Raw genomic sequence first — 15,521 nt, 5'->3', positions numbered from 1 at the left:
GTAATAATTCTTACCTCAGGTTTCTAGACATTGCAGAGCTATCATACATTGTTTTGGACCATTGACTAGATGCTGAAATGGGAGATTACGCAACAAGATACACAGAGTCTCTTTGTGAGTGTACAGATTATATTGCAGGAGTAGCGTCCCCCCCCCCCCCTCCCCATCCATCCCATTTGAAAAGCGGAAGACATTTTAATAATCCTTCATTCATACTGTTTATCCATACAAGGATGTGGGACAGAGGGCGGGATTCATGACTGAAGATCTTCACTGGAACTAAGTGAAAATGCTACTGGTCACTACTGTGACTTAATGTGTAGGACAAGGGCCTAGGCAGGCCACATAAAGCCCTGAGCCAAGTAGTGTCATAGGCTAAGGGTTGGGTCTGGCGACCCTACTGTGCTCAACTGCTATCTACGAGGGCCATGTCAAGGACAGGGAGGGATATACTGTGGATACACACAGCTCTAGACTTTTTCTCATGTGAGGGAGAAAATGATGGTGTTTCTGTAAGTAAAGACATCTGAAACAGTAAAAATAGGGGGTGTTCTAAGGGACCTAATAACATCAAACTCATAGGAAACCAAGTGTCTTGATATGAACTTGAGAAACATGAAATTAGACCAGTACCATGCTGTTTTCCAAAATGATTTTTTATTGGGAGAACTACAAAAATGTACAGTACAAAGTTAACAGTCTCACACTCAATTTGTAGTGAACCGACTCCCCAAAAATAATTATATTACAACTTATGTTGTCTTTTTGTCCGTTTGTTACATTCAAAAAGCTTTACTTCTGATAAAGTAGTCAAAAAGTACATAGTGCGCATCCCCTGTACCTTACTATGTACAAACCAAACATGTCCAACCACTTTCCCCATCCAGCAAATTTCTCAAGACTCAGACTCAATTCAATCTCAAAAAGAAAAAGAGAGGGAAATCAAAATCAAAATAAGTGTGGAGAAATGGGGACTTAGAAAGGTTACGGTTGTTGCGCCAAGAGTGTCTCATGATGAGTGGTAACAACCTTAAAGAAAAAAACATCAAACGTAATTCGGAATCCAACACTACATTCAGTTCAACTGTAAAAAGATAACATGTAGGAAAAAAATACTTTATTTGGTTAATCATAAGGCATGTCAAGATGGTGTGAACCCCATAGGCACTACAACAATAATACTGGGGCACAAGGGATTGCTACATTCTTTAGCACGTGGCTGGAATCACAGTGTGACCTCGTGCAAAACAGATAAACAAAATAAAACAAAACAAAATACTTTTTGGTTAATTTATTGACTTGGGTTCTTTGTCACTGGTCTGATCTAGATAGTCATAAAAAAAAAGTAAGGTTTGGACGGTCTGTACAACCACATCGTTTATACATTCTACTGAAACATCTAAATAGGGATTTCTCAAAAACGCCTTCCACAGAGCAACTGACACGCAACCTCAGGAGCAAAGAACAGCAACCACGCAAACTTTAATAAACGTAAACAAGGAAACAAAATTAATGAAATAAATATCACATACGTTCTCTTAAATTAAGATCTTTTTTTTTACTCATTTACAATAAAAATAACCAAGTGAAGTTACAAAAAGGAGAAAAAAAACAATATATATATTACTGTGAAAAGAACATACACTCCACTTTTATGCAGATTAATAATGGCGATCATAATTTAAACATAAAAGAATATAGATCTATTGCTTCATCATACTTGATAAATACAGTATGGACACAAATTACCAATGTAGCCTATACTTTTTCACAAGATAATAAATAAGTTAAATAGTCCATAGCCAGTTACGCACCGCTATGTAATCACTCAAAACAGCTAAAAAAATATATATTCAACCATGAGCAGTGATTTCCCCAAACAACCAAACTCAAGAGTGCTTTTAACCAAGCAACAAACTTAGACTAACCAAAAGAACCACTGGGTGGCGCTGTGAGACAGAATAATACAGTTCTGGAATGGAACTTGAAGCTTTCAGGAAAAAAATATATTTGAAGAAAGAAAAAAATGTTACTTTGTGTCAAGGCATATTCTTGGCAGGATGGAGGAAATCTGAAACCGCTTAAAGTCTCTTCTTGTCAAGTCATGTTACACATCTATCCCAGGAAAGTGTGACTTGCCTGATAGAGCAAATGGACTGCCAAGAAGTGCAGCCCTTAGGCAAGGCACTGATGGAATGCCTTCTGTTGCTATCTACTTTTATACAGCTATCATATTACATAGAGGAAAAGAAAACTAATGCCAGGTCAAGGGTACTTTTCATCCGCTGAAAAACAAAAATAAAGAAATAAAGAAAAATAAATAGGATGATTTAGTCATCTGAAATCGACAGCCTGCTGAAGATTGGCAAACGCCTTCCAGCATCCAAACTTGGAGACTCGGAGCCGCTGAGACTCCCAGAGGAGCTGAGGGACCCGCTCGCATAGCTTTCCCGGTCAGAGAGAGAGTCTGGCGGGCTGGGAGGAGGCTCGAACACCGGCGACTCGTTCAGGCGCCGCAGGGCCTGCAGCTGCTGCAAGTGGCTCATGTTGAACGTGGGCGACGGGGGGCACATGTTGCTCTGAATGTTCCCATAGTAGGCACCGTTGGAGAGGTTGGCGTAGCCGTTAGGGTTGTTGTGCACGGCCAGCGGGGCCAGTAAGGCTTTTAGGTCCTGCCCGGGGAAAGGGAAGGCACTGTTGACACAGGACATGGTGTTGGGCGACAGCACGTCCTCGTAGAAGTTGGGGGAGCAGGAGGAGGAGGTGGAGGGCGGCGGCGGAGTGCGGGACGTGGGGCTCTCCAGCAGGGGCGACTCGAGTCCGTGGTGGCTGGAAAAGCCAGAGAAACTCAGACTGTGGTGCAGCTTCGGTCTGTCCCTCTGGTTGTAGCCGGACTGCTGCTGCATGGCGTCCCTCTGGCCGTAGCCACAGAGGTCCCGAGCCGATTTAGGCTCCCCCTGCATGTTGGCGTTACTTGGGGCGGGTCTGCGCTCGTCGGCGTTGTGGATGAAGTGACAGCGGGGACCGTAGGGGCAGAAACCGATTGTGTGGAAGGTGCGACAGGGCTCCGTTTTGTACTTGGGGTGGCGAGACAAGCTCCGCAGCTCGTGGTAGCCGTGCGCGAACTGGCACTTCTCCCCGTACTTGCACGCACCGTTCTCCTCGAAGGGCCGACACAGCTCGGTCTTGTAGCGGGTGGAGTTGATCTGAGAGGCGGGTTTCTGCTGCTGCTGTTGCTGCTGCAGCGCCTGGAGCTGCTGCTGCCCGCGGTCTCCGTTCTCACTGAACGCACGGTCACGGAACTTGTTCTCCTTGTTCATGAGGGCAGTGGCGCTGATGTTGTTCTCCTTCAGGTTGCTGTAAGAGCTCATATTCTCCTTCAGGTTGCTGTAGGAGCCCATGTTCTCCTTCAGGTTGCTGTAGGAGCCCATGTTCTCCTTCAGGTTGCTGAAGGAGCTCATGGAGTATTTGTTGCCGTTAATGTTCATGGAGTCCGTGTTGCTGGTGGAGTTTCTGCGGAAAAATCCAGGCGTGAAAGAAGAGCCGCTGGAGCCGGTGGTGGTGGTGTTCACCGGAGCACCGACCGCTTTCTTGTCCAGCATGCTGTTGATGTGGATCGCGTTCATGTTCAGGCTTTTATCTTGCTGCTGTGGGGAGGAGAACAAAAAGATACATTAGCAATGCGATTTAAGAAATCAATAGTTTTGCCAGCAGTAACTAAACTTTTCACGGCGTTGCAATGCAACAGGCTGGTGGTGACTAACTAACAAACAAGGGTTGTGCGTGATTGAGTCAAATTCAGTGACTCAATCAAGCAATCCAGCCGTTGGATTGCTTGATTGAATCCATGCATTTTGATTCCAGCCGCGTTCAATTGCGTTTCTCCACAACGCAGGCTGTCAACTGTTTTTTTCGGTCCATGAATGACAGCAGTTTACCTTGTATAGCATGTCGATGTCGTAGAACGCGGACAGGATGGTGGTAGACATCTCGTTTGCCGAAGTTTGACGTCGCTCTATTTCTCTCATGGAGGACCAGCCAGGATCCTACTAGGACGCACGGAGCGACTGGAGTAGATTGTTGTGCCACGACTGGTTGGTTTTCGGGAAAGTTTTAGAAAGTTCTTTCAAAAGTTTTTGCGTTGCAAGACAGTCCAGTGGCGGCGGCCGGCGGCGAGAATAGGAGGAAAAGGGGGTTGGAAATAGCTTTGTGTTCTTGTGTTTTAGGATGTTTTTCCCCTGTAGAAGCAGCGCTGAGCCAGAGTGCCTCACTGACGGCGCTGTGCGTCGTGCACATGTATATAAACGCTCCGTGCGCTTAGGTTCCCGAAGGGAGGGGCGTCAGGGGCTAGAGTTGTAAACCAAACTTTTCTCCTCCTCCAAACTCTTCCATTCGGTGGTTGGTTGGCCGCCTATTCTTTACACCCCGCCTTGAAATTACAACCCCCCCCCCCCCCTCCCTACCTTCCCTCCCTTAGAAAAAAAAAACTTTTTATCACACAACGAACTTGTGGAAGTTGGTTTTGCTTTTGGGTGTGTGCGGTTGGGTGACTCTTGCTGCGAAGGAATGTAGTACAATTTAATGTTCACGTTTTGGAAAATATATTTATAATGGAAGTAACCCCCCCCCCCCCCTCTCCCCTCTGTGGACAGGGTGAGACCACAAGTATGAAGAGAGGAGAGTACAGGCAGAGTGCAGTACAATTTTTAGACTCCAGTGGTTGCATAATCGACTTCCACAGTGAAACAGTAACCTATTCCAGTCTACTACGCATGGAAATATAGCAGACAGTGTTCATATGACCTACTTATTAAATCTTTACATTAAAACGCAACGTCGGACAACGCTGAGCAATCATATTCAACATTAGAGGGTATTTATGCATAACACAGCGTAAAGAATACCCGTGTTAATTAAATATACCGTCGCACAAACGCAAAGCGTTTACTTTCTTTAAATCAATTCCAGCCACTCTCCTCAGTTCAAACTTGTTTTTCCCCCCTCTGCAAAATGTTACACACAGGCAGACTGAAGGAATGTGCTTTCTACTGGAACAGCGGAGCAACACTGCCCCCCTGAGAGCGAATGCTGAAATTATCTGGCAGACTGAAGCGCCACCTGCTGAGCAGACTCTGCACAAGATTTAAAGGTTCATTCCGGCCAATTTCCACAGTCAACCCTTTAATGTGGAAAATGTCAAAAAAATAAGGTCAAAATGAGATCAGTTCCAACAGGATTGCCACAGGCTTGCCCATGTCCCGCCTTCCAGGAGGGCTAGAATGTTCAGATTGAAAATGTCAAACTGCTCTAAAACTTAATGTCAAGTTTCAAATCATGGCGGAAAGACTGCAGATTTGGCAGCAAAGCACATAACTGCATATTAGGGTTCCCCAAGGCAGATATTTTGGTCAGCAGTGTGTCAGAATGCCTCGCAACACATATCACCATAAATTGCTGGTTTACTGTGACTCTGCTTACCATCAAGGCTTTTCCATATACGAATGATCATGCTGACAGCATGATAATTAAAAAACATGAAAATATGATTATTATTTTTTATTTTTTTACTTCCTATTGCATGGATTCAGTGTTCTCTTAAAGTAGTGGTTCTCAAAGTGAGGTCCAGGGACTATCTGGGTTACTTGAAGGGGTTCCAACTGAACCCTTACAGGTCTGTAACTCTGAGTGTACAAATGGAACCAGATGGACCCTTTATGGTTCCATTTGTACACTCTCAGAGTTAAGGTGGTCCTTGAAATTAAAAGAACCACTGTCTTAAAGTACTGAACAGTTAACATATACAGTTGTAAAATAGCAAAAGTCAAAAACAAGTGACATAAGGACCTAGAATCTACTACCACCAGCCCTAAAATTAGTGTTTGGGGCAGCCCTCAGCCTATTTCAGCGCTGTGATGATAAATAGTTTAATGTGAAGGACAGACACGGCGAGGGCTCGTCTCCTGAGAAATCCCTTGAACATGTCCCCGTCCGCAGAAACCGCGCTCCCATCACACGGCTGTGTTTTTACTGGAGGATGTTCGGGCGTTCCAAAACATTACGTCATTTTTACTGTAACAAGGAACACACTGCTACCAAGACGAAGAGAGAGCGAGAAAGAGAGAGAGGGTACAGCTGTCTGAAAGGGGCACACACACAAACACACACATAAACTCAGTATACACACTCATGTCCGCTCACTTGTACAGTATACTCACACTCAACACACACATACACGTGTACACACACACAGAGGACACTAGGCCATTGTGCTGCCCTCCTAATTACGTAACCGGGGAAACTAGAGGGAAGCGTAAAACCTTGTCCAATGGGAAGACTCCTACAGTAAATTAAATATTGCAGGAAAATAACACCTCGCATAAATATACAGTAGAGGACAGACATACGCTGAAATACAACTTGTGAGGCGACTACAAACGGGGCTCACTTTTCACAACCCCACGCTTCGACCATAAAAGCCTCTCGCTCTGTGCAATTACACCGTTGAAAACTCTTGCCTTTCGGGCTTCAGGCACTGTGTTGTCCTGGCCAAACCTCAGATCCCCGTTAGCCAAATATAAAAGTTAATATAGCGTGTGTGTACGATTCCTCACACTGAATGTAAATACTGTGGATATTTTTCACGTGACACACTCCGGGCGATAGAATGGAGCCTCAAGTGTTATTCTTCATATTATGATGGGATGAATGAATGTTATGGCTTTGTGCTGTGTTTCAAAACCCTGCCTGACAGTTCTGTCTCCACATGTACCCAAGTAAGCTAGCACATACACAATCTTATACATCGTTCACATATTGGCCTCTCTTTCTCACACAAACACAAACACACACACACACACACACACACACACACACACAGTCAAGTTAATAAGCTGTCAACAGGCATCTTAGTGTCATGTATTTACTTTGTAAAGAAACAACAAAAACAGAGGGCAGAGAACACAGTGTTACAAGTACATTGTTTAAAAGCAGTAAAATCAACATACAGAGAACACGCAGTTACAAGTACATTCTGATTAACAGCTATAAAAAGCAACTTACAATTAAAATAAAAGATACTGAGACGCGGTAATCAAATCAAAGTTAAAATAATCCTTGAAATCTAGTGTCTGTGAGACTTAGGAGGCACCGAGTGACAATGAGAGACTAGCCCTTTGCGTTGGTTCCGAGACTGACCTTGTGGAGTCCATTGATCCAAACACTTTTATTATAAAATTATTAAGCACCCCGAATAGTGGGCTGCTGTGAAGCAGCACACTTACAACTGAGGGTTCTGTGGTTGGACACCGGTGGAATTGCTCTGTAATCAACAGTAGAAGACTTGGTGCTTTTTACAGAGCAGATCCCACATTTGAATATGTGGAATTATAAGACTATGAGACACGGCTTTGCTGTCAAAGACCATCCATGCTCAGCCATGTTTCCCTGGATAAAAAAAAAAGTTAGATCAATACTTCCTGTTCCTCAAGAGCCTGTTAATTAATTTACTTCCTCAAGAGCCTGTTAATTAATTTACTTCAGCCTGTCCAACACGTCCAGCGCTAGATTGGCTCTCTGATGCCTGAGTGTGAGCCGAGCATACTCCATGGTGCAGGAGAACTGTGGCAGGGCCGAGAGGCCCTGCAGGGCCCGGTGGGAGCCCAGGACTTGGGCCTCTGCCTGGGCTGACAGTCTGTGGAGCTGGGTCTGGTCTGGTGCTTTGGACCCCGGGCTCTTGGTGTGGTTGACAGTCAGGGAGACGAGGTGTCTGTGCAACAGTTTGACCCACTGGACTGGTTCGGCCCACAGGTTCAAATCCCCCTTCTCAAAAAGGAACTCTTCATCCTAGTAAGGTAAAAAAAATAAACGGCGAGGGGTCAATATGCTGTAGCACAGAGTTTTGTCTACTACACATAATATGTTATAGTTTACTATAGGCTGTATAGGTTAACCGCACCAAGCGCTCTGTATAGTTGCTGAATATTTAATGTTGAATATATTGTTTACCATTTATCATGTTTTATACGGCCCCCTAAGCCCTGATGTCATGGTCCCTTAGGCCCTGATGTCACTGTCCCTTAGGCCCTGATGTCACTGTCCCTTGCGCCCTGATGTCATTGCAGTGCATTACAGTGAAACCGATTTGTGGTTGTACCCCTGAGTGTACACTGCAAAATCCTGAGTGTTAATTAAGTAAAGGATTTACTGTATACAACACCAGCACACTTCTGAATAAACGTGCCAAAAAAGAACATCATCAAAAAATTAAACAAAAGTGGCTCTATAAACATGCTCTCACCAGGCAAGCAGGCTCATCTGTGCTCGTCTTGCTGTCTCTTTCCTCTCCCAGCAGCCATTCACACAGGGTGAGGGTGCCCGCTGGCACCTGCCTCCATAGCAACAACAGTTGGCACAGAAGGCCCACACCGGTGTCCAGGGCGACTGGAGGGCACACCGCCACACTGGCCGCATCTGTGGAAACACAACGGATCAGATAATGACTCACATGCAGCGTGTGTGTATGTGTATTGGGGGGGGGGGGGGGCAGCGTACTCACATTCCCAAAACAGAACCTTATTCCATAAACCGAAGCAAGGTTAAATTTAGTTAGCGTCAACACGGAACAAAGGGAAAAGAATACCCACACATTCAATCTTTCTCCCAGGGAGCTTTGCTTAAATCAAAATGACATTTTAACCCGATGGGCACCTTTCATCAGGTAGTAAGAGGGTAAACAGAAATAACTGGGGGGGGTTCATTCTTATATATATCCAGCTACAGTAGGTTTAATATAATCAACTGTAGAATTACTGCTATGCTGCAACAGTAGCACACATACATGAAACTCTTCAAGGAACAAAATGCGTCCTAAGAGTAATGTTAACTAAAAGATTAGCTGAAAATATATATTTTTTACATGCATGGAGAAGAAGTTATGCAGTAGCAAAACAGGGCGAGAGAGAAAGTTAAATTAGCTGGCTTGCCAGCCTGCAGATGGATATGTATGGTGACTGTTTGTCCCAAATACATATTTTATCGTCCCCAAATGCCTACCCTTGCGTGATCATTAAGTACTGTACCTGTTGCATTCATCTACCATGGGAACAGTAACATGATGGTACTTAACCGTTAAGGGGGGCAATGTGGGAATGACTCTCCACTGCCTATGGCGGACCTGTGATGTGACAATGAAGCGGATTCTGATTACGACTAGTATTACAGGGGAAAAGGCATTCTAATTCACTTTATTTACTTTCCTTGGTGTATATATATTATTTTCAATAATTTACTTTAAATCATCTTACATTATTTATATATTTCTACTTTAGCACAGCATGTATAAAACATGCATTTCATTGAAAGTCATGATTACTGACCTACTGTACGGTTATTGTGCATTTGACTGATAAACTAATTTGGCACATCGTGATGGTGGTATCTGGTTGACATTAAATTCTGCAATACACCGAAAGGCTGATAGTAAGCATTGTCTGAAGACATATACACACACACACACATACACACACACACACACGCACGCACGCACACACACACACGCACACACAGAGAGAGATAAACAGACACAGATAAACAAGACTGACAGACATACAGAGACATGCAGGCAGTCCTAAGTATGTATTTCCACCGGAAAAGATGGGAGATATTATTCAGAGGATGTGTGAAAAAGTGACCCAAAAAAAGGGCAGAAGAGGCGTGATAAACCCTGGTGATACAGCACTGAGGAATGTGTGATTTTGGCTGCAAGTCCTTCCTCTGCTAACCCAGAAAGTCATAAGGAACCAGGCGCTGACAGTACGTGTACAAAGTCAGACTTGCTGGGGTAAAGAAATCTGCACCCAATCTGTTGTCTGAGCCTGGATCAATGTGGAGTTGAGATATTTGAGTGATGCGTGGCTGTCTTTATGTTCCAGATTTTGTGTGTGTGTGTGTGTGTGTGTGTGTGTGTGTGTGTGTGTGTGTGTGTGTGTGTGTGTGTGTGTGTGTGTGTGTGTGTGTGTGTGTGCATGCGCTCTGCTCTTGGTTTGGAAGGCCTTCTGGGAAACAAGACTATAACTCATAAACCAACCACCATCAGGGTGTGTGTGAAGGCAAAAATATTCTGCTGCAAGCACACACCACACAGGCAATGCGTGCATGCGCGCCCCTGCGCGCGCACACACACACACACACACACAAATCATGTATTTCATCCCTCCTCAGCACACCACAAAGCACCTTGGCCAGTCCTGTGTGTTAGTAGCCATCAGCCACCTGAACCCTAGCAATCCTTATTCTGTTAGGACAACGCATCACCTTGCGACGCACTGTGAGCTTGTAGATCTGCTATTTTCGGCAAAGAGATTTGGTGTAGAGGGAAAAAAGGACGCATCAAGTAAAGATCCAACTCAGTCAATTTGTTGTATAGAGGGTTTAAGTGGTTAAGATCTGCACTATGTTATTGACTTTTGACTACAAAGTCCTGCATGGACTTTGGCACTGTCTTCCTGGATTTTGATATTCACTCATGGACTGTTTATAGATTGTACATATTCATCCAGATACTCACTGTTGAAGGTCTGTTGACAGACAAGTTCTATAGTCTGTACATATATGAATTCATATATCGTTGCTGTCGGGTGGACAACCCGACACCCGACAGCATGTGTTAAAAACCCTTTTTATTATCATAAAATATCTGATATTTTCACTACTTTCGTGCGAGACTCTTGTATGATTAAGTAGGGAATTCATTTATGGGGGGGAAAAATTATAAAATAATGAAAATAAATTGAAACATGGAGGTACAAGGTTTCTGCCCAACAGCAACGATATATTTACTCTTGTTTTGGTCCCTGATGTTTAAGTTACCTCCCTCCGGAGATCAACAAAGGTTTATCTCATCTTATCTTATTTTTTAAGCCATGTGATACCAGAATAAACAGAGAGATATAAATAATCACATTTCAGGAATATTGTCTCGTAAGAGAGAGAGATTACTTTCAGTGTAAAATCGTGCAGTCATGCAGTTTATCAACGTCACAAACAGGATATTAATAGCATTGGAATAGCAGCCAACCACAGAACAGCCAGAACTAAATATAAGCAGGGATAACTCATTAATATATTATTCTACGTATGACTGCATGTGCACGCAGACACACACAGCTTGGCTGGCCTCTCACTGTTGTATATGAGAGTGGAGGAAGTGCGAGTTAGACAACACACACCTCAAACAGAGAAAAAACAAGACAGTATGACTTCATTTAACAACTCCAGTTGTCCAGGCAGTAACTAATTTATCTGCAACGCCAACTCACTGTGTGTGTGTGTGTGTGTGTGTGTGTGTGTGTGTGTGTGTGTGTGTGTGTGTGTGTGTGTGTGTGTGTGTGTGTGTGTGTGTGTGTGTGTGTGTGTGTGTGTGTGTGTGTGTGTGTGAGAGAGAGAGAGAGAGAGAGAGAGAGACTTGTCCCGCCTTGACCACCCTCACCACAGCTGACACCAAGATAACACCAGAGACTTCAAAAGGCTTTGAGGGCCAACAGCCGAGACACTAGTGCCACTATGGGCAGAAAGGAGGGAGGGGGCATACAGAACCCTACATGCGCGCACACGCACAGAATCCGAGCCTCTGGTGTGAGCGAGGGAGGGAGACAGGAGCCGTTGATTGTACTGCATTAGAGGAGATTTAAGAGCGCGGAAGCTTGAGTGACAAATTCCTTTCTTTACCGAGAGCCTCCCTCTGTCCTCTCGGACAGGCCCTCGTCCTGATGCCAGACCAGCCGGCCGACTGGCCGGCCGTCCGTCCCACGCAGGGATAGGCCTGCAGCCTTAACCGCTGGCCCCGGACCAGCGCTTACAACACAACCTTATAGGCAGAACATTGAGGGACATAATAGGAAACATTAGCTGCATTCAATTTAGTTTTGTTAAAAAAAGAAAGAAAAAGAAAAGACAGACAAAAAGAAATTGCTTTCAGCGAGTACAACTGCAGTTTCTCAAGGGGATAGTCTTTCACACAATTTATCGGTCTTGTATTGGTCTGTGTGTGTGTGCGTGCATGTGTGTATGGGTGTTGTTCTAAGTGGCTATTGTTCATGTTGAATATCAGTGTGTGTATCAAACAATCTTATCTCTGTTAAGATGACAATATCAGCACCAATGGCTTCCAGTTGGCAGATGAATGGGTTTGGGCAGGACGTGGGTGTGCTGAGTAGTTGACATTCACTGGCACTCCGGGTACAATGGAATTGGGCTGGGCAGGAGTGTTAGGGGACAAGCGTTACCCTTGGCATTGCCACTTGCGGGCACCACATAACATTCGCATCACTCTCAACTTCTAAGGGCTTTTTTTGTTTGGAATGTAAAAAGTGTTTATTTTTTTACTTTTTACACACAATCACCCAGTTGGTCGCTTAGTCAAGCAGTTTGTGGCTTTCTAAAAAAAAAAGAAAAAGCCTTTGTAGATTAACTGTACTCCGTGATTTTAAAATGTTCCTTCCTCCATGTGAAGATCTGTCATTATTTCCTGAGACACAATATACACAAATAAATATAAATGTAAAAACCATTATTTATCCATTTAAAGGGGGTGTAAGTGATATACTATATTCTAAATCCAAGTTATCATTCATTCCTCTAGAGTGTTTGTTCAGTAACACGGGTCTCTCCATCTTTCCAGCTCTTTAGTAAACACAAATTACATTTTACCAATTTTATACCAGTAGAGAGAACCACACACTTTATTAGCTTTAATTTCATAGTGTTCAACAGTTCCAATGTTTTGGTTTAATCGCTTCCAATTTAATTTGTTTGTCCTGTGCCCTGGGTACAATTGGTATCAGACCTGAAAATACATGTTGTGTACTACAGAGTCGAAGACACAGGCAGTCCCCTGTTACTGAACAAACACTATAGCAATAATTGCCGGAATGTAGAGCAAAGAAAAATAAATATCACTTACACCCCCTTTAATATCACACTGAGGATTTTACTGTGCGCTGATGGAGCTTGGCGAAGCATCCAGCTGCATGGTGCTCTGACACAGTGGTTGTCAAACTTTTAAAATCTCAAGGACCCCCATTAACTGTACATTAAGTGTACAAATGGAACCAATTTGGTGCCATTTGTACACTTTCCGAGTTACAGGGCTGTAAGGGTCCATTCGGATCCCCCGCTTAGGGTCCCTGGACCCCACTTTGAGAACCACTGCATGTGACATACAAGACACAGAGCAGGAACGTGGATGCTACATTCCGGCGGGAAAGGCGCGCAGCGGCTAATTCCCGACATCGATCTGTGGCAAGGACTTGCCCTGGAACTAATTAAGAAAAAAAATTGTTTAAAAATAGGAGAGAGAGAGAGAGAGATAGAGAGGGAGGGAAGGGCGATGGAAACAGAGGAGCAGGAGAGCTTTGGTGTTCAGCAAAGCCTGGCCTGAGCCTGTGCAGCTGGGGGGTGTCAGATAACCCATTCAGAGAAGTGGAGGGGGTTCGGAGGAGTGTGTGTGTGTGTGTGTGTGTGTGTGCGTGTGCGTGTGCGTGCAATGAAATGAGAGAAATCCATGGTGCAGCTCCCTCTGGTGTCATCCCGTTCAATGGGAGTTTCCGTCAGTCCCCCCACCCCTTCCCCCTGCACCCCATTCCTATGCTCAGCCACCCACATCTGAGGGACTGCATGGGTGTGCGTGTATGTATGTGTGTGGGTGGGGGGGTGGGGGGGGGGGGGGTTTAACCTGCGGATGGACCACCGTACGGGCTCCTGCGCTACACCTGCCCTCGTAGCGAGACTGCTGTTCCACAGTTAACCCTTTATTCAACACGGGCCGGACAAAGACGGCCTGTGTTCCAAAGCGCCGAGACCACAAGGACCGACCTATACGTCCGGGTACAACAGTATGGGATTTCATGTGTGATCGTATAATGGGGTGCTTATACAATCAGCAGACACACAAACACCCAGACACACACACACACACACACACAGAGTGTACAAAGTCAAACACTCAAAAACAGTCGAGTGCAGACAGTACAGTTAGAGCCGAGAGGCCAGGAAGCGTTGAGGTGTGAGATAGAGTTGTGTGTGTGTGTGTGTGTGTGTGTGTGTGTGTGTGTGTGTGTGTGTGTGTGTGTGTGTGTGTGTGTTCTTGTGTGAGTGAGGTGTGAAATAAAAACAAACTTTACAGCCCTGACTTCCTCCAGTGGGTGGCGGGAACCAGGGAGCGTGGAAGACCGAGCCGGGCCTCCCATGCCGGCAGGTAGCCTCCACTGTATGGCTCCAGTGGCCCTCTAACATTTTCATAATTTCAAGGACTCCCATAACTCCGAGTGTACAAATGGAACCAAATGGCACCATACACTCTCAGAGTTACAGACCTGTAAGGGTCCATTTGGAACCCCCTCAAGGAAATCTGAGGGTCCCTGGACCCCTCTTTTGAGAACCACTACAGCGGTACACTAAAACCACCGCAGACACTAAACATTAGCATGAAAATAAATGCTATGCAATGAAGGAAGCTAGCATCCTGAAGTCCCGTCTACAGTGCTATGCAATGAAGGAAGCTAGTATCCTTGAAGTCCTGTCTACATTACCATGAAAATATTCTGAAGTCTTTATCACAGCGGATGCCTTTGAGCCCCCCCCCCCCCCCCCCCCGAGTGAGGCGAGTCAATGGGTTCAATACAAGTCAATAGGGCAGCTCAGCAGGGCGCCTGCAGAGACTTTCTGGAGTCAAGGCTAAATACAAATAGGGTGGTTTTCAAACTAACATGTAAAAACTGATCAAATATTATTTCTTCATGTGTTTTTGACAAAGTATACCCTAGCGTCCCTATTCTGCGGCACACATTCAGAGAATAGCAGGCTCACAACATGACACGTTGTGAGCTTGTAGACTGGTTGTTTTCGGCAAAGAGATTTGGCGTAAAAGGAAAAAAAAGAGATCCCGGTCAAGTAAGTATATATGGTTTAGTGGTTAACCTGCTTGGAGAACCAGTTCGGCCCATTTGAACAAACAGAAGCATGTCTGCTGCTGGTGAGACTGCACTGGAAAGCAAATGAGCAGTTCACATTTACACAGAGCTTGAAATTGTTGAAGACTTCTCTAGCAGTGTCACCAGTTTCTGTCTACAGTTTGTAAGTAACACATCTCCCTAAACCGCATCATATTTAAACAAACAGCTGATCGCGGCGCTGACAGCGATGTGTGTGCGACAAACGATAAACACAAACCCCGGCTTAATGGCTGTGGGATCTCCAAGCTGAAAGCGGACACAGTCTATTTAACCCGTCTAATGAGTTACTGTTCTGCATGCACCCATTCACCTCCATTCATTTGGATCATCCACTGTAAATGAATTAACTCTGGGGGGAAAACGATGCATGAATGGCATAGTCGCTGCAGCCAACTGTCGGCATGAATGAGATAATGTAGGTTATTTTAGGATGGTTGATGGTTCAATGAGAATGGGCATGTCAGCATTATGGGCAACATCTCCATCGGTGCAGTGTCAGCCTATTGCTCTATA

The 15,521-nt window shown here is 44.8% G+C and overlaps 2 protein-coding genes across 4 annotated transcripts in view; both read right to left on the bottom strand.

The window, feature by feature from the left end:
* Positions 1-637: 637 nt before the first annotated feature.
* Positions 638-4,288, bottom strand: zfp36l2 (zinc finger protein 36, C3H type-like 2). 2 transcript variants are annotated; one of them, XM_080448836.1, is made up of 2 exons: positions 3,939-4,288; positions 638-3,647 (listed from the first exon to the last, which is right to left on the bottom strand). In XM_080448836.1, the coding sequence occupies exons 1-2, from the start codon at positions 4,026-4,028 to the stop codon at positions 2,331-2,333; spliced, it is 1,407 nt and encodes a 468-aa protein (XP_080304962.1). In that variant the 5' UTR covers positions 4,029-4,288; the 3' UTR covers positions 638-2,330. The 2 variants fall into 2 exon arrangements, with proteins under 2 accessions (XP_080304962.1, XP_080304963.1); XM_080448837.1 differs by having other exon boundaries at positions 638-3,644.
* Positions 4,289-6,911: 2,623 nt separating this feature from the next.
* Positions 6,912-15,521, bottom strand: part of thada (THADA armadillo repeat containing) — a 110,207-nt gene continuing 101,597 nt past the window's right edge. The window contains exons 37-38 of one of the 2 annotated variants that reach the window (XM_080448830.1): positions 8,297-8,469; positions 6,912-7,842 (exon numbers count right to left, since the gene is read on the bottom strand). In XM_080448830.1, coding sequence (XP_080304956.1) covers positions 7,531-7,842; positions 8,297-8,469 — 485 coding nt within the window. In that variant the 3' untranslated portion in view covers positions 6,912-7,530. Of the gene's footprint in view, positions 7,843-8,286; positions 8,470-15,521 lie in introns of both variants that reach the window. The other variant, XM_080448831.1, reaches the window with a different exon arrangement.

Source organism: Gymnoscopelus braueri (genome assembly GCF_963280865.1).
Source record: "Gymnoscopelus braueri genome assembly, chromosome: 14".
Lineage (NCBI taxonomy): Eukaryota > Metazoa > Chordata > Actinopteri > Myctophiformes > Myctophidae > Gymnoscopelus > Gymnoscopelus braueri.
This window is presented reverse-complemented; position numbering and strand designations above follow the sequence as displayed.

Coding starts and splice junctions, on each gene's coding strand:
- zfp36l2 (XM_080448836.1), bottom strand. CDS start 4,028: ATGAGAGAAATAGAGCGACGTCAAACTTCGGCAAACGAGATGTCTACC. Junction 3,648..3,938: donor ACATCGACATGCTATACAAG/GTAAACTGCTGT, acceptor TCCTCCCCACAG/CAGCAAGATAAAAGCCTGAA.